This window comes from Malaclemys terrapin, chromosome 3 (assembly GCF_027887155.1).
Source record: "Malaclemys terrapin pileata isolate rMalTer1 chromosome 3, rMalTer1.hap1, whole genome shotgun sequence".
NCBI lineage: Eukaryota > Metazoa > Chordata > Testudines > Emydidae > Malaclemys > Malaclemys terrapin.
The window spans coordinates 90,529,170-90,547,120 of record NC_071507.1 but is presented as its reverse complement, the minus strand read 5'-3'; the positions used below and the strand labels follow the sequence as shown (position 1 = coordinate 90,547,120).

General features: G+C 41.9%; 1 protein-coding gene across 1 annotated transcript; it reads right to left on the bottom strand.

The window, feature by feature from the left end:
- Positions 1-5,752: 5,752 nt before the first annotated feature.
- Positions 5,753-16,466, bottom strand: TAGAP (T cell activation RhoGTPase activating protein). The gene is made up of 10 exons (XM_054022975.1): positions 16,356-16,466; positions 15,795-15,879; positions 15,638-15,691; positions 14,875-14,941; positions 13,379-13,548; positions 12,042-12,203; positions 11,445-11,554; positions 10,495-10,690; positions 9,630-9,747; positions 5,753-8,291 (listed from the first exon to the last, which is right to left on the bottom strand). Exons 2-10 carry the CDS (start codon positions 15,819-15,821, stop codon positions 6,997-6,999), a joined length of 2,199 nt encoding a protein of 732 aa, XP_053878950.1. The 5' UTR covers positions 15,822-15,879; positions 16,356-16,466; the 3' UTR covers positions 5,753-6,996.
- Positions 16,467-17,951: the final 1,485 nt, after the last annotated feature.

The following is a 17,951-nucleotide window of genomic DNA, read 5'->3' as shown; positions in this document are numbered from 1 at the left end:
CTTACCCTTACGTTCAGTAGTTCCTTATGTAGTATTAGAATCTCGCCCTTTTATCATTTACACCTTCTTTGAGCAGAGTTAGACAACACAGTAGTTGAAAGCCGGCGATGGGTCTTCACTAGTGCTCCCACGGTTGCTTCTCCTGGGAGAGGTGCACAGGTAGTAACCATGATGGGAAATGTTAGGAAAAAGGGGCAAATGTAGACAAGCCAAAAATGGTGTTATGATTCTAAAGTGGGGGTGGGGGGGTCCTTCAGAATTAAGAGCTTTATTTGGAATCCTTGTGAAGCAACATGAAAGACTTTCTAGGGGGACCTCATGGCACTGTGACAGTGGAAGGAATTCAATGCATTTGTTTGCTGCTAAGTGTTTTCTGTACACACAAAAAATCGGACATATCCACGATAATAACAGTGTATCATCGTTAGTCAATTATTCACATACAGCATTAGATCTTTCCAAAAAAAAAAAAAAAAAAAAAAAAAAAAACCAAGGAATTCAGGGGAGGGATAGCTCAGTGGTTTGAGCATTGGCCTGCTAAACCCAGGGTTGTGAGTTCAATCCTTGATGGGGCCACTTATGGATCTCGGGCAAAATCAATACTTGGTCCTGCAAGTAAAGGCAGGGGGCTGGACTTGATGACCTTTCAGGGTCCCTTCCAGTTCTAGGAGATAGGATATCTCCATATATTAATTAAGTATCTGTTTGGTTCTTCCATTTCCCAGAAGTAGGTGTGTTCCCCAGACAACAGGGGGGAGCTAGAATGGGAGAGAGCTGCTACTCCATGACCCTGACTGGACAGATAGCAAGCAGTGGTGTACTAGATTATGCTGGCAATCAGTATTTCCTCTAATTTTTTATGTCCATGTGTAGAATGAATTTTTTTATGTGTGCCAATATGGAGGTGATATGTGACATATCAACTTCATATTGGCACACATAACAAAATTCAGGTGGTGGGGGTGAGGCTGAGGGGTTTGGAGTGCGGGAGGGGGCTCAGGGCTGGGGCAGAGGGTTGGGTGCAGAGGGTGAGAACTCTGGCTAGGGGTGAAGGCTTTGGGGTGGGGATGAGGGTTTCGGAGTGCGGGAGGTGGCTCAGGGCTGAGGCAGAGGGTTGGGGTGCGGGCTCTGGGGAGGGGCCAGGGATGAGGGGTTTGGGGTGCAGGCTTCCCTGGGCTGCAGTGGGGAGAGAGGACTCCCCCAGCCCTCTCCCGCTGCAGCAGCTTGGAGCCGAGGGAGAGGTGCCTCTCCCCTGTTACGGCAGCTACGGCGGGGCTGGGTTGGGTAGAAGGAGGGGCTCCTCTTCCTGGCAGCTCTGGTGGGCCTGGGCCAGGGGAGGGGCTCCTCTTCCCCAGCTGCAGCAAGTCCGGGGCAGGTCAGTGCTCGGTCCGGTGGGGAGGGGCGACTCGCCTTGCTGCGGCAGGTCCAGGCATCTCTCCCTGCTGCAGCCCTGAGCCCCTGCATGGGGCTTAATAGCTGCAAGGCAGCGCGGCCATGCAGCTTAGAGGGAACTTAGCTGGCAATGCCTTGCCTCAGAGAAGAGAAAAACATAACAGGAAAGGTCCCAAAGAGCATGGGACAAGAAGATGACATTGCTTTGGTGAGGCTGAAGAAAAAATGGCTTGTGATTTCAGACTAATCTTTATTTATTGTAAGGTTGTCTATAGCACACACCACTGTAGCATATAAGGCCTTGATCTTTCAAACAGCTGTACATGTGTAAGCGGGGGAATGGTCCCGCTATTGTGGGGAACTTTCCTGGCTTCTGCACTGCCTCGGTGAAGTGGGCTAGCAAAAGGATCTGAGTCCTCGCTCCCACTCCCTTTACCCAGAGGCCTCCCTGCCCTTGAGGGCTCCCCTTCCACTCTCCTGTCTGGCAGAGTCCTCGTAACCCCAACAAGGCTGGGCCCAGGATTCCTGGGGGGCTCAACCCCCAACCCTGCTGTGGTCACCTAGGACAGGGGCTAGGGTGTCCCCACTCCGGGGTACCCTCTCTGCACTGGGCACCTCCCTGACCCACTGATTATTTCATACAATTTAAAGCAAATACAAGTTGTTTAATTAACAATTAATCTAAAGAAAAGAATAAGGAAAAATGGGAGAGGTTAAAGGAAAACACATCACCCCGCTCTGTGGCAGGGGAACATCACAAACAGTGTCTCTGGACATCAGGGCAGTCTGTTCCTTGTAGGTCCCAGATTTCCTTCTCAGGCCCTGGCTGTGCTGCAGGTATGCTGTGGGTTGGACACTTGCAATGGTGGTGGCCACACATCTCCGGGCTTTGAGTGGTGGGACCCTTCTTCCCAGCGTCAGCCCCCCCGTCAGGTTAAGGTCCCCCTCCCGGTCTGGCCTGCAAGGGCCCTTGGCTAGGGGTGTCTTTCTGCGCTGGGCCGTTTGCCCAAGGTCCCCCCTTGGCTGGCCCCACTTGCTCACCACACCTGGCTCTGTGGCTGCAGCTCTGCTCCCAGCACAGGATCTGCTCTCCCTGGGCTGCGTCTCTGGCTCTGTGGCTGCGCCTCTGGCCCCTCTGGATCTGGCACGGTTCTGCTCTCCAGCTCAGCTTGGGCCCCTGCTTTCTCCTTAGCTCGGCCCCACTCAGTCTGACCCAGGCAATTCCAACTCACATGGAGGACGGGACCCACCCTCGCCTCCTGTCATGCTGATCAGCCTGATTGACAGGGCGGGCAGGCTAATCTGGAGCATTGGCCTCTCGCCATTGTTCCTGGGGACTGTCAGTCTCAGGGTCCTGATTTCCCATCGACCCCTCCCCTTTTAGTGCTGGGAGCAGCCAACCAAAACACCCCCACTGAATGTTAGTAAGGGGGCAACAGTCCCCTTACACATGGGTGGACCCTTTCAGCTTCATGAAGTCCTGTTGAAGTCAAGGAGCTCCATTTGGATGCATGGTCTGCCTGTACTTGGTACCACATGATATTGTGATTAAAAATTAGAATCATATAAAATTAACATACCCAGTTTTTAACTCATTGAATTTGTGCCAACTGATAGGTCTCAAAATGTAATTGTAAAAGGGAAATCATCATCAAGCAGGTGTATTTCTAGTGGGGTCCTGCAGCGATCAGTTCTTGGTTCTTGGTCCTATGCTATTTAACATTTTTATTAATGACCCGAAAGAAAACATAAAATTACCATTGATAAAGTTTGCAGATGACACTAAAATTTGGTTAGTGGTAAATAATAAAGAGGACAGATCACAGATTCAGAGCGATTTAGATTGGTAAACTGGGCACAAGCAAAATATATTTATATAAAAAAACTTCTTTTTGCGGATACAGACTAACACGGCTGCTACTCTGAAACCTTAGATTGGTTGGTAAACTGGGCACAAGCAAACAATATGCATTTTAATATGGCTAAATGTTAATGTATGCATTTGGAACAAAAAATATAGGTCATACTTAAAAGACGGAGGACTCAATCCTGGGAAGCAGTGACTGAAAAAGATTTGGGGATTGTGGTGGGTAATCAGCTGAACATTAGCTCCCAATGTCATGCTGTGGCCAAAAGAACGAATGCAATCCTGGATGCATAAACAGGGGAACCTCGAATAGGATTGGGAGGTTATTTTACCTCTGTATTTGGCACTAGTGTGACTGCTGCTTGAATACTGTGTCCAGTTCTGGTGCCAACAATTCAAGAAGGATGTTGATAAATTGGAGGCGGTTCGGACAAGAGCCATGAGAATGATTATAAGATTAGAAAACATGCCTTATGTTGATAGACTCAAAGAGCTCAATCTATTTAATTTAACAAAGAGAACGTTAAGGGGTGATGTAATTACAGTCTATAAATGTCTACGTGGGGAACAAATAATTAGTAATGGGTTTTCAGTCTGGCAGAGAAAGGTATGACAAGATCCAGTGGCTGGAAGTTGAAGCTAGACAAATTCAGACTGGAAAGAAAGAGTGGATTATTGACTGTGAGAATAATTAACCATTGGATTCTGTTATACTTTTCTCTGCTAGATTGAAGAGCCATTATTAAATATTTGTTCCGCATGTAGATATATTAAAATCAAGATTAGTTGCTTTTCTAAAATATATGCTCTAGGAATTATTTTGGGAAGTTAAATGGCCTGTGGGGATCAGACTAAATGATCACTAGTGAGCTGCAGGATGGGGAGAACACAGTGCTTTCTAGGTAAGCTCCAGGCCTCAGTTAGATTGTTATTGGACTTCATGAATATTCTGCTTTTTCTTCCTTCCATGATAGGGAGATGCTGTGTGGGAGCAGGGCCGGCGCAACCCATTAGGCGACTTCGGCAGTCGCCTAGGACACTAACATTTGGGGTACGTCGATCGTGGCGGCTGGATCTTCGGCCGCCCCGGTTGTCGTCAGTATTTCGGGGGCGGGACCTTCCATCGCCCCTGTCGGGGGCAGTATTTCAGGGGTGGGACCTTCTGCTGCCTAGGGCGGCAAAAAAGCTGGCGGCGCTCCTGCGTGGGAGATACATGTATGTATTTTCTCCCCCTCTGCCAGCTCCCATTAGTTTGGCTATGGTGGGAATGACTGACTATGAGCTCTGGACCAAGCGATTTTGGGTTGAATGGTTCTCATCTCAGTGTATGTGGACAGAAAACTAGCCAATTGGCCAAGATAAATTTTGGCTTGAACATTCCTTTATCTGAGTTTGAAAAAAACATTTATATATCCCTTGTAGAAGTGTGAACATATCTATATATTAAGGTGGGGCTGGTCGCACCACCTGTTATTAAGGTTGCCCAATATTTCTTATTATAAAACACTGTTTTCAGTTGCTTCTAACTTTGCCTAACTTTAACCATTTGGGATGAAGTTTTCCATGCTGTGTGGCTGTCTCAGGCTGAAGTTTTCCAGAAAATGTCAGCCAAAACAGTTCAGTCATTTCTGAAACCAAGACTAGGGAAAATACAATTTTTGTCCATTTTAAAAAATTATGGTGACTTGAACTTTGGCAGGGAGTGACTTGTATATGGGGGGATGTGCCTTTAGGTGTTCCTGTGAAAATCTGCCCAATTTAGCTGTTATGAGCCTTTGAAAAATTGCAGTTTACACATGATCAGTGCAGATTAGCAGCTAAAATCTCAGGGTTCTGCCCACACTGAGTATTCCCAAATCTCTCACAGCTTCTGCTGTGACTGAACCACACATGTGCCATCTCCACAGAGTGACTGAGAATGTTGCAGCCCAGGAATGGCTGCCCCAGGCTGGAGTGGGTCTGGGCACTGAAACAGAGAACAGGGAACCTCTGCAACTATTAGGACTAGAGTCTTAAGTTTTTAAAAATGAAAGCTGAGGTTCTACATATCCACTTGTGTTCAGGAGCTGGGGCTTCAAGTAAAACACCAAGTTTCACAGGACTTGTGGTAAAACCGTAAGATCTGACAACTCTGGAGAGCTTTGCTGGAGGCAAATTCTCTGGAAAGCGGCTGCCTCAGCAGGCTGCCATCTCCCTGCCTGCACCAACATTCTGACAACTGTTACCAACCTTTCCCACAGCATCAGCCCCTTGCAACTCCCCCACCCAGAACTAATGCTGCTTTGTGCCAACATAACCTGGTTGCTTGGAGAGATATTCTGAGTGCCAGACTCAGCTCTCAATTTCTGAAAGCTGCAATAGTAGTAGTAATGCTAATCAATAATTAGCAATTAGTTGATATTCTATTACCTGGGTATGTAGCATTATGCAGATAGTGTGTGAACGTTTGTAAAAAGAAAGAGACCATGAATAAAATATCATAACAATTAGACGTGCAGAAAAAAAGTGCTTTATTGTAGTGAAATTACATTGGAGGAAAAACCAAAAAGTCTCCTCAGTCCTGGTTCAAGACATTGAACCATAAACTGGAGATAAGTGCTATTAACATGTGAGTTACTACATGTGAAAACACATTACACTTCCAGTCATTTTTATTCTTATAAGGTTAAAAGACACTGTCAAGTATTTTTTATAACTAAGATGTTCCTCACTGTAGGTTTTAAAGAGCTGTTGGAAGCTTGAGTGTGAAATGTTTACTTGCAGGATTTTTCTTGTTCATGTACTCTGTAAAATGGGGTAACAATACTTCCTTTCTCCCACCTCTGTGTGCCCTGTCTATTTAGACTATAAACTCTTCAGGGCAGGGACTGTCTCTTACAATGTTTATGTACATGCCTTATAAAATAGGTCCCTGATTTTGATTGGAGATCATGATTGACTACATAATAATGCCGATTAGTTGTTGTAAGGTTGCACTCCTAACCACCAAGGAGGGAGAGGGATTGTTTAGGAGGGCAACAATGAATATAACTAGGAGTGATGAGATTAAAATCAAGAGAAAGGAAATTTAGCTTGAATTGTAGGAGTAGCTTCATAAGAGTAAGGTTTATTAGAGTGTGAAGTAGTATCCCAAGGTAAGTGGTGGAAACATTGCTTCAGTCATTTAAAACCAGACAGAGCTCTAGAAAAGTATGTTGTGAGGCGCAATCCTGCAGTAGGAGAGGGTGGGACTGGACTAGATGATGAAACAGTTATTTTCCATCTCTAATGTCTCAAATTCTGGGACTGAAGGATTGCTGACCCATTCTTTAAATTAAAAAAAAATCAGCAATGTATTATGTTAGAGGGGAAAAAACATATAGCAAATTACACAAAGCCATCATACATATATAGGAGAAAAGGCAAGTGGGATAAGTTTTGGCCCTCCCAGCCCTGAAAGTGACCTCGGAAGGATAGAAACACAACACTCTATCACACAGCTCTAACATTTCTACTATTTTCTTTCAGTGTAATATATTATGTGCAGTATATACACTTTTTTACATTATAATGCACCACACACACCCAATGCTGGAAAAACATGATACATTAGGCTGACACCCAGTTTCAGAAAAGTTTTATGCAAAAGAAGTGTTCACGCCAAGCTAGCTTAATCTTGGTCCTTTTAAAGTAAAATGTTGTGGATGATATTTTGCAAGACAACTATTTGTACATTGTGTTGAGAATGGACAGTCTATTTAAACATAGGATTCCTTAGCATATTTGAGCTGGTCAACCTCAAAGACTGGCTGACTGCATCGTCGTGTCAGATACTCTTGTTTGTTCTTTTGATAGGACTCAGACATAGACCTGAGACGATAAACTCGAGGGGTTACAGGTAAACTTGCACGGGAATTTATTCCAATGTCAATGGTTTCAGTTTGTATCTGAGAATCATTTACCACAAAAAGTCTGTCAAAGGGTAGATCCTTCTGATACGTATCTGTTGTAACCTCTCTATTGCTGAGACATGGATGAGGAAGCAAAGAGTCTTGATTTGACACAGTTGCTCTCATATTCTGAATTGTTAAGGTACTGTATGAAGGGACCTTAGCAGCCAGGCAGTTTTTAGTAGCCTCTTCATACGATGGTGGTTTGCCAGGATTTTTCTGGTCCACTTCTCTAAATACCTCATCAGCTGACCTGAAACGAGACCTTGATTGATATACCACAGATAATGGTTTGCCATTGTTGGTACAGTGTTCCTGGACTATTCTACCTGAAAACTGATTTTCTTTCTTTGAGTCCTTCTTGAAGCTGTTTCTTTGAAAGCCCATAGCTTTTCCAGGCTCCCAACTTTGAGTTTTTGTTAGCACTTTCTTGCGGGTTGCAAAAGAAAATGACATGGAGTGCTTTTTGAACTCTCTGATGGGTGTATCACTTTCATCAGCAGTCTTGGTGGAAAAGGACTGGGGTCTGGTTACGAAGTTTCTCTTGGGACTGGAAGGAGAAACTAATGGTGAGCTGGTAAAGACAGAGCAGTCAGAATTGGATAAGGAGCTATCCAAGGAACAGTTGGAGGATGTTTTGGGTAATGAGCCACTTGATAATTCTGATGGCAAGTTGGTTTTCACACTTAGGTTTAGTGGCTTTTTAGTCCTATAGTGACCTCCAAAAAAAAATTCCCCTGGCAGGCGCTTTTCCAGTTCTTGACCTTGCAACCTCAGCTGTTCCTGCTGGATGGTGAAGTTATCCTCACTTTTGGTTAGCTTCTGGCTCCTTATCTTGCCGTCAAGGCAGTCCTGCAAGGACATGTCTGGCTCAGAGAATCTCCTATCCAGTGTGCTTATGGAGTTTTTAAAAACGGTTAGTGAAGAGGCAAGGGGGGGGAGGTCCTGTGGTTTTTGGCATTGTGGGTCTCTACTTCTCAGGCTACTGGTTTTCCCTTTGGCCTTCTGGAGCTGCTTGATTTGAGAAATGCTGGAGCTGCATTCAGCCTCGGGATCAGTGCTGTCGTAGGCAGAGTCATTTTGCTGAGTGGGAGATAACAGTTCTGTGGGAGAGGAAGAAATTGTCAGTACATTACGTGCCAGGCTTGAAAATAACCTGAAAAACTACTTGAAAATAACCATTATTGATGTGCTGATCTCCATTTATTCATAGTTATGGTGCCAGATCCTCAGCTGATGTAAACTGACTTCAGTGGAACTACAGCAATTTATATCAATTGAGAATCTGACCCATGTAGTTCAGTCGAACACCTCATGAGTTCTTATCTGACAAATTCACTAAATTCAGGTTTATACCCAACTAACTGTAGCATAATATTTTTAGGAGGGCTAAAGAGGGAGAAAGGAAGGTAAACAATTTTATGAATGGGGATAGAAGAAAACAAGTAGAAAAGAAAAAACAGCTATGAGCAATCACTGTATTCTATAGCTTCCCAATCGGGCACATTTGTTTCAATGTTCATAGTTCTTTTTAGGAACAATCTTCTTAACCATTTATATCAAAAAGGATAGTGGGTCTCCTTAAAATCCATGGGGTTGAACTGCGATTTTAACTTAGTTTAGGGTAGGGGCTGGCGTAGGGCAGCTGCTCTGACTGCCTTTGTAAAGGGACAGCATATACTCTCCCCACACTGGGCCAGCACCTCTGCAAGATGTTGGGACATGGTTATGGAACCATCCCCTCCTTGAGGGTTTCTAGAGCTGCCAATAATGAGACCTAAGGTCCCTGCACTCAGGGAGCACACAGATTTGGGATTGTGCTTGGCACCTGTCAAAGGATTCATAGTGGGAAAAGGTCCTTATTCCCTCTTACATACCTGCCCACGGGCAGGAACAATCTGGCCCATCATGTACAACTTTCAGCCCTTGGATGTGACTCCATTGGCAGCTACACGTACACAGAGGGTGACATTTGGACCTCATGAAGTTCCACTAAGAGGACATTTAATGATCATTATGGACTCAACACCGTGAGGTGTTGAGTCCCCTCAATTCCTACCGACTTCAATGGGAGCTGAGGGCACTCAGCACCTTGCAGCATAGAGTCCTGTGAGAGGCTATGAATATTATGATTTTATAAACTGTATGAGCAGCTGATGCTTGGCATTGGGAATGAGTCTAGCCTTGTGGGATATTGTCATTTTAAGTGACTTCTTTAGCATGTAGAGCATGCTCCAATAAAATAACATTGTCAGTTTGTGTCTGGCACCCAGAAAACCTCTGTACTTTCAGTAAAATTTTAATACATTTTAAGATAAACGTGCTTCAATAACTTGATAGACCAGCTCCCATGCATAAATATATACAGGGATATTATTTATCCAAATGTGGAGTGGGTCCAATACACCCAATATGTAAAATACATCAACACATCATAGTACCTGTGGAGCTGTCGGTGTGTTCCAGTGAATCGTCAGCCGATGGACTGAAGAGCAAAGATATATCCTCCCCAAATACTTCAAAGTAGTTATCAATGAGGAATTCCACTAATGTCTTAACCTGTGAAAATAAAATAAGTATTTTTGTGTGTGTTAAACTAAGCATTTGAACTGGCAGTTTCATAATTGGCACTGGTTTTGTTCTTATTTTGCAGTTTAAGATCTATGTTAATGAATTTATTTTAACCGAAGGGGTACAAAGAACATAGTGTATAGTCTATAATAATCTTTCATAATATGGTACAGTACTTTTGCATATAATACTGCAGCAGCTGGGTAGCTGCTACAACATTAGGTTAAGCCACTCCTTTATAAAGAGTTCCATGTATCAGACAGCAAGGTATCTTTGAACAGAACCATGCTGAACGATGAAGGGCTTGCAGGAATGGATGGATCCTGTGAAAATGTTAGCCACATGCTACATAATGGGCCACCTTGGAACAGGAGTCCTGGACCTATGGATATGTGGATCTGCTCAGAAGACTTACAGTATTCTTCAATTGAGAGTTATGTGTGTGTGTATACCTAGATATATAGATATACACACGCACTGTATATTTTATTGATATATATGTGTTCAGTACATTTGTATTCAGGAGCTGGAAATATGAGTAGCGTGTACTGTAGGCTAACTCGTTGTTTGTACAATGTAGATGATGAGACACGGAGACTTGATGACCTGTTTCTGAATAGACCAGTGAAGGGTTGACCCAGAGATGGTTGGTAGTGGTGTCTCACTTAGCTTCTGAAGGCAAATAGTAATGGTAAGGGTCTGTTTAGGGGAGCAGAGGGAGGAAGCCAAACTAACCTTGTCATTCATCTGTTTCTGGACTTCGAGTGGTAAGGTTTCAGCGTGCTTTGGAGTCAGCAGGTTTGGCCCAATGCAGATAGCAAGATTGCTGGAATCCATCCGGTTGACCTCAGAGGTTTTGCTGAGATGGTGAAGCACAAAGACCAAATGCTTGAGCAAGAGGAGATTTGGTCTTGGTAATTTGTCTGCAACCCTAAGAAACATGAAAAAATGCAAAATTAAGTAGGTGACAATGACCTCTTCTTTATGGGAACAAGTTTCAGTTTAGCTCCCATACACGACACTTCCTCTAAAAAGAGGAAAATGATTTTTTTAACTGTTTTACAAAACTATCATTCAAAAATCCCCAACAGCAGCTGACTGTGTGGCTAACCATAACGTCTTGACCGACAAGCAAGCGTTAGAATACTTTTAAAATAAATTAACAAACAATGTTAATAAATGATATGCAATCTAGAAATATCACTGGAGAGGTTCAATAATATTGATCCTTAACACATCTAAAATCATGTTATGTAGCTTACAGTGATTTCATATAAGTCAGCTGTTATTTATAATTTATATTTTTCTGTTTTTTCCCCCCACAAGAATGACATTTTTTGTTTTCCCAGGACCAGGTTCAAACCAATGGAAGTTTTTCCATTGACTTCAATGAGCTTTGGATGAGGCCCCAATTGACTGTCCACTGTTGATGTACAGCATTAATCATCAAAACATTGCAAGCCTGTTTGTTCATTATTCTGGAGGTCTTATGTTTTTTAAATCTATCTCACATACATTAGGATAGTATTGTTACTAGAGAAATGCTGTTCTGCACCGTTTTCACTCCAAAATTAACCACTGGAGGAGTTGTACCAACTTTCTACAAATGACATGAGTGGAAATGTTTCCAGACAGGTCACTGGATTTGGATTCTCCATATCAATGGGACTGATTGCAAAACTTACTCTTTCAATCCTTCAATTCTGTCAGGATTGCTCTGCTTCTCCATCACTGTCATCCACTCGTCATAAAGTTCAGATGAGAGTAGCTTATCTGGGATATTTCGTAGGAAATCCTGCAATGAAGAGACCTTTCGTTTAGCATTTGGATAATACCATTTACCATGAAATGAACATAAAGACGTTTCTTGCCTTTTGATTATTACCATGACTGACTCAGCACAATGCTAATCAATTTTAGCTATGTGGTATATGAGGTACATATATATACACACACAACCATTTATGTACGTTGTATGAATATATACAAAACAGCATGAAGTGCTTCACAAAGAAAGATAAAATATAATTATCCCCATTTTACAGAGGGGAAAACTGAGGCTATGAAGTGACTTGTTCAAGGTCACGTAAGAACTGGAAGTCAGTGGGAGAAAAATAAAATAAGAAATGAAAAAGGTTATCAACTTTTTCTGAAGCTTAAAAAGTTTAGTCTAGCTTCACTTTGGTTTTAATTTTGGTTCCAGGTTAGGATCTGTTCTAGTTACTAATTTGCCCATTCCTGTTAGAAATTTACTCTCACAGCTAGGGGTCAGGTGCATTTACCTTAAAGACCACTGCTAACAGATGCACGGGTTTGCTTTCCAAGTCAACCTTTCCTCCTGAGTTCAGTTCTTCCTTCAACTCCTTGCGTGCTTTTTCATTGGCAGCTTTTCTGAATATTCCTTCAGTGAAAGGTCCTTTAAAGTACAGTGTAGTAAGGATATCCTATAGGAAACACACATAGAGGAATGGAAGAATGGTAAGGAAGGCCATATAGAGCATGACTGTGTTATTAAAGATATAAGCATGTTTAACTGGGAGCCGCACTGACTTAAAGTGGGATACCATCTAGTGTTGATTTGCAATAAATTACACTTTAAGGGCTTGACTTTTCTCTCACTTTAACTTCACATCAACTTCAGTGGAATTACTCCTGATTTCCAGCAGGAGATAAATTGGGCACTCATGTTTTTGTCCCCGCTCCCATATTGAATGTCTAGTGAAGCTCATTTTGGAAAAAAAAAAATCCATTGCTTGAATGTGGGTCAAGTCCAGTTCTAAGCTTATCGTACCCTTGCCAAGTGGCCTCGACCCATGCTTCCTTTGTTGAGGAGGCATTTGTGTGGGCCAGAAGTTGTTTGCCCAAAAGCTGAGTGCTTTTGTCAGGGAAATATGTCATTCATAATGTCTTTATGCTTCTGAAATATTTTAAAGGTGAAGTGACTTCCTCAAGATCAAACATGCCTATGACATGATCAAGAAGGTAACTCACTTTTCCTGACTCCCAGATCAGTGCCCTTGCCAGTGGACCACACTTCTAACACAAGCTAGAGGGGCTGAACCCAATCCCCCACATCTGAATACCCTCAAACTTTGGATTAGCATCTGAACTCTGCGACTACCCCCTTTTTCTATAGTGAATCAAGCCAAGCCTCTCCCTCATCCTGAACTTCACAGCTTTTCAGCTGCTGCTTTTCTACTGACTTATGATGGTCTAATCCATGCAGTTTTTTGTATAGTCCCTTAGTCTGTAATCCTCACGTGTGTAATTCTCATTGAAGACCATGGGAGTTGAGGGATTGGGTTTTTCTAGAACACAGGAAAATCCCCGTCTTGCTTAGTAGCACTATTATTTGCACATGAATATTAATACCAAGCTCTTATATAGAGATTTTCATTGGTAGGTCTCAAAACACTTTACAAATTGAGGTATCATTAGCCTTGTTTAACAGATGTGGAAACTGAGGAGAGATCTGAAGTGACATGCCTAAGGTCATCAGCAGACCCAGAAGCAGAGCTGAGGTCTCTTGAATGCTAGTCTAGTGCCCTACCCACTTGGACATACTGCCCCTCATTAGACATAAAAAGTACTAAATGACTACTACTAGCTGTTTGCTTACCTGGATGGGTTTGGGGAGTGTGTCATCTTCACCACAGACAATTGACAGAGGCTGATCAAACAGAGAAGTCTTCAGATCAGATTCTAAATGTCCCGAGGACTCTGATATTGTAGAGTTCCATCGCAGCGCGAAGGGCCATGATATCACCTTCTTTCTTTTCTTATTACCGTCTATTACAAGCAAATGCAAAACAAAAATGAAAGGAAAGTGAGTGTGAGAAAACTACTGTGGGTATGCTCTGTGACAGAGGAAATAATATCCACAATACACATTAAAATAAGGATGATAAGCTAAACAGAGCAAAGCTAAACTGAAAGACCGCTGAACTGTTACTAAGGAAACAAGTCCTTAAACTGTAACACTCTGACCATCCCTATAAAGACAGCACCTTTCCTGTTTCTATGTCGTCCTCACTGTTTCCTCTTAGCACTAGACTTACAGCAGGAACGTACGCAGCCCAAGAACTGCTTTTGTGGTTGATTCAACAGTAGCGGATCTGCAGTTTGCAGTATTATGAATTTTCTTTCACTACATTATTTGACCCTGCTATTTGTCCCTATTAGTGGGTTCATGGAAGTGGGAGCTCTTTCTTTCTTTCTTTTCAGCACCTTGCAAAGCATTTATTACAAGCACATCCTTTCATATCTTGCACCTTGTGGATACCAGTGCTCCACGCTTCTCATAGATCACTCACTGGCCCTTTTTTCTTTAGTAGATATGGACTTTTTTCTGTTTGGGTGTGGGTGGCTCTGGCCATCTACATATGTGTTTTGTCGCTGGCCCACTGGATGCAAGCTATGGATATATGCCATGGGATCTCAATTCTTGTGGCAACTAGTCTGGGTAGTAGATAGGTCCAAATGGGCATGAATTCTGTGTCTATCTCCGTTTCAATGCCCTCTTTTTATGCTTCAGAAACTCAAATGCAGTGACTCAGTGGGTCAACACCTGCTTTAAGACTTTAAAGTTTTGTTCTAGCCAGCCACAAGGGGATGCCCTAGAACAGAGCACACATGCCTGGAGGATATCATCAACACTCCTAGCCTTCTGCTGTTTGAGGTTCCTAAGTCTCCCATGGTTGGATTTGAACCTGGATCTTAAACATGGTGGCATGTAGGGAACTTGAAGATTACAGTGTATTGAAGCTTATGTTTTTCCCATAAAGCATAAATGGGAGTGTTTTCTAAACAAGTTGCCTTCTTTGCAGAAGTTGAATATCCCAACTCCAAAATGAAATGGAAAATTTGCTATGTGTGCTAGAGGTTAGCAGGATCTGCACCTGTGGCTCACTAAAGTCCTGATAATTAAGGGTTTAAAATAATAACAATGTCACATAATGTGATATTAACACACATAATATCAATTAACAACAAACTCTGTTTTCCTGCTTCCAGTCATATATATATATATATATATATATATCAATCAACTTCAGTTTTACAGAAATACCAGCTTTCAACACTTATGTAAGAGGAAAGTTTTTTTTCAAAACTCACCAATCAGATGGCAAAGCCCATCTTCACTGTCACATGACACCAACAAGTGGCATTTCTTGATATCGCCCTAAAATAAATGTTAATCAGTTATGAAGCAAACAAAGATAAAAAAACAACAGCCAACCACATCTGTATCTCAAAATCCTGTGATATGTTTCATATACAAAATGGAAAAATGTAGCATCACAGAATTAATTATTAAGTCTAGCAATTAAATGTAAGCTCTGTATATAAAACTATCCAGTCCTAATGTTTAAGTTGCTATTAGGAACATCGGAATTGCCAGACTGGGTCATACCCAAGCCTGACAGTGGCTAGCACCAGATGTTTCAGGGGAAGATGTAAGATCCCTGCAGTAGGTAGATGTGGGATAATCTGCCTTCCACATACCGGTAGATCTTATTCTGATCTCTAATAATTAGAAATCTGCTTAAATCCTGAAACATTCCAAAATATTTTCATTAACTATTATGACTGGATATTCTTGATATCCTTCAAAATATCCAATCTCTTTTTGAATCTTGCTTAAATTAACTTTAAATATCATCACTGCTGCATATTTGCTCTTTAGATGTAATATCTAAACAAGGCACAAATTAAACACACAAGAAGGTCTGGATCCTCAGCTGATGTAAATCAGCAAACTCCACTGACTTCAGCAGAATGATGCCGATTTACACCAGCTGAGGATCTAGCCCCAAGTTTGCCAGGGCATCACACATGAACATACAATAGGAATTGGATGGAGTTAGAGATTGTTTACCTCTGACTGGGACTCAATCAAAGTCTCCATATTGCTGGCATTTAGCGGTTTTGGCTAAGAAAGAAAAGAAATACAAAATGTGAGAAACTATTCCAACATTATTTGTAAAAATTAATGTTTTGTAAAGTAGATCCTTTGACTCATTAAACACACTTACAGCATTGCAGCTGCTTAACACCTTCATTAGGAATTTAGTTGATGGAACTTTAGTGATTCTGGTTCCCTTGGTTTCTTTTGTTTGCCTGTTCAGAATGAATGGACAAAGAAATAACGATTACCCACCATAACGTTTAACCATTCTTTTGTGCCTCCACTGGAAGCCAAAATATCATTTAAAATATATTTTGAAATAAGTCAATCTCTCTATCCTTAGCAAACTATAAAACATTATTATGGAAGTTGAAATTGTATCTGTAATGCATTTAGTACAACTACCATAGATATGCCTTCCTTTAAAAAAGAGCTTTTCACTTTCACTACATGCAAGGAGTAGATAATAAATGCTGAAAGCTAGACCATATAACAAAACTCTAATCTTACATCAGTGCTAATTTTCAAATCCGACACTAAACTCGCTCAATCAGCTATGCACAACAGCCACAATGGCAATGGGTGACCGCCTCCCCCAGCACATAATTTCTGCAGTCTACATTTGTAGTATTACACTAACTTTAATATTCATTGGGTACCTTCATTTCATAGGCAGAACAGGGCTTACCAGAGGATGGTATCCAGCCAGAGTTCTTTTACCTCGAGCGAGCTATAGAGAAAAGGAGAAACAGCATGACTCTCTCTGCTGCTACTAATCCTCTGCAGAGACAGAAGGAGACTAAACAGTTCTACTCCCACGTGTGCTGCATTATAAACGGAGAATAGGGGAAGGTGGAAATTCACAAACTGAGACAGGAAGAAGCATCATGGGGCAGGACAAGATTCTCTGACCGACACTTCAAAGTTCTAGCTTCCTCTTTCCTTTTAGGGCAGCTGCAGTGCTTTTATTTTTTTAAAACCTTGTAGCTGTTCTGCATGGAAAAGAAGAGTCATCCGGCAGGTATAGGTTCCGTGTAACGTCACTGTCACCAGGTAGGATGTGTGAAAAGGATGATGCCGTGTAGGCAGGTTAAAATTAAGTTTTAAAGGGCAATTTGCACTGTTTAACACCCCCGTGCGAGTAGAATGCCATAGCTTTTGCAATTAAAAAGACACCATCGGTTTAAAGGTGACCCTACATTTAGGGTTGTCAAGCTTTTCATGACACCTTAGACCAATAGACATGTTTCTATGCATTATTTTTTAAAAACTACAATGGAAACTGTTTTTAAACAAGTATCAAAGGGGTAGCCGTGTTAGTCTGGATCTGTAAAAAACAACAGAGTCTCCTGTGGCACCTTTAAGACTAACAGATGTATTGGAGCATAAGCTTTCGTGGGTGAATGTCCACATGCATCCGACGAAGTGGGTATTCACCCACGAAAGCTTATGGTCCGATACATCTGTTAGTCTTAAAGGTGCCACAGGACTCTCTGTTGTTTTTAAACAAGTGCAACAACAACCTTTGCAGCACTGGGCTAGTTCCTGAAAAATCGAAAAAAAAATGAAATTGACTAGAGAGTGACAACGAGTTTTTCATTGTCCCAGTTGAGTGCAGTTCAAAAGATAAATACACTGCATATAAAGTGAAAGGTGAATCTGAATTTTAAAGGCTTTTCCATTTTAAAAATCTAAGTTGTTAGTAGCAGTGGTAAGTAAATCTGTTTATTAAAAGTAAAACCAGTTGTCGAGATAATGAAAAGGGATTTGAATAAAACTGATGAAAAGTCAAGAAACTTGCAGTAAAAGCTCCCTGTGCCCTTCCTTAACAACAGCTTCGTGTAAGAAATAAATCTGAGTCTGACACTGACTTCTTTTGTGGCCTTGTAGAAGTCACTTCTCTGCCTCTGATTATCTGCAAAATGGGGATAGAATAAGAGACTCATAGGACTGGAAGGGACCTCAAGAGGTCATCTAGTCCAGTTCCCTGCACTCATGGCAGGACTAAGTATTATCTAGATCATCCCTGACAGGTGGTAGCAATGCTCAGATATACTGCTAGGGATGTTGTGAAGATTCAGTAATGTTTGCAAAATAAAGATGAAAGCTGCTACATAAGTGTGAAATATTATTAAGAAAGTAAAGGTTTAAATTTATTCCAGACAGGAAGAGAGAGGGGCCATTTTTCTCTCTGTCATCAATGGCTCATACATCCATTTCAGTGGGTTTTTTTTATATAAGTATTAGAATAATGTACTGAACACATAATCTGCACTTTCCTTTT

What these genes read in the sequence shown, in the direction of transcription:
- TAGAP (XM_054022975.1), bottom strand. Translation starts at nt 15,821, where the DNA reads ATGAAGGTGTTAAGCAGCTGCAATGCT. An exon ending in TGTTAAGCAGCTGCAATGCT is followed by an intron (nt 15,692 to 15,794) that starts GTAAGTGTGTTT and finishes TTTCTTTCTTAG; the next exon opens with CCAAAACCGCTAAATGCCAG. An exon ending in AGAAACAGATGAATGACAAG is followed by an intron (nt 9,748 to 10,494) that starts GTTAGTTTGGCT and finishes TTATTTTCACAG; the next exon opens with GTTAAGACATTAGTGGAATT.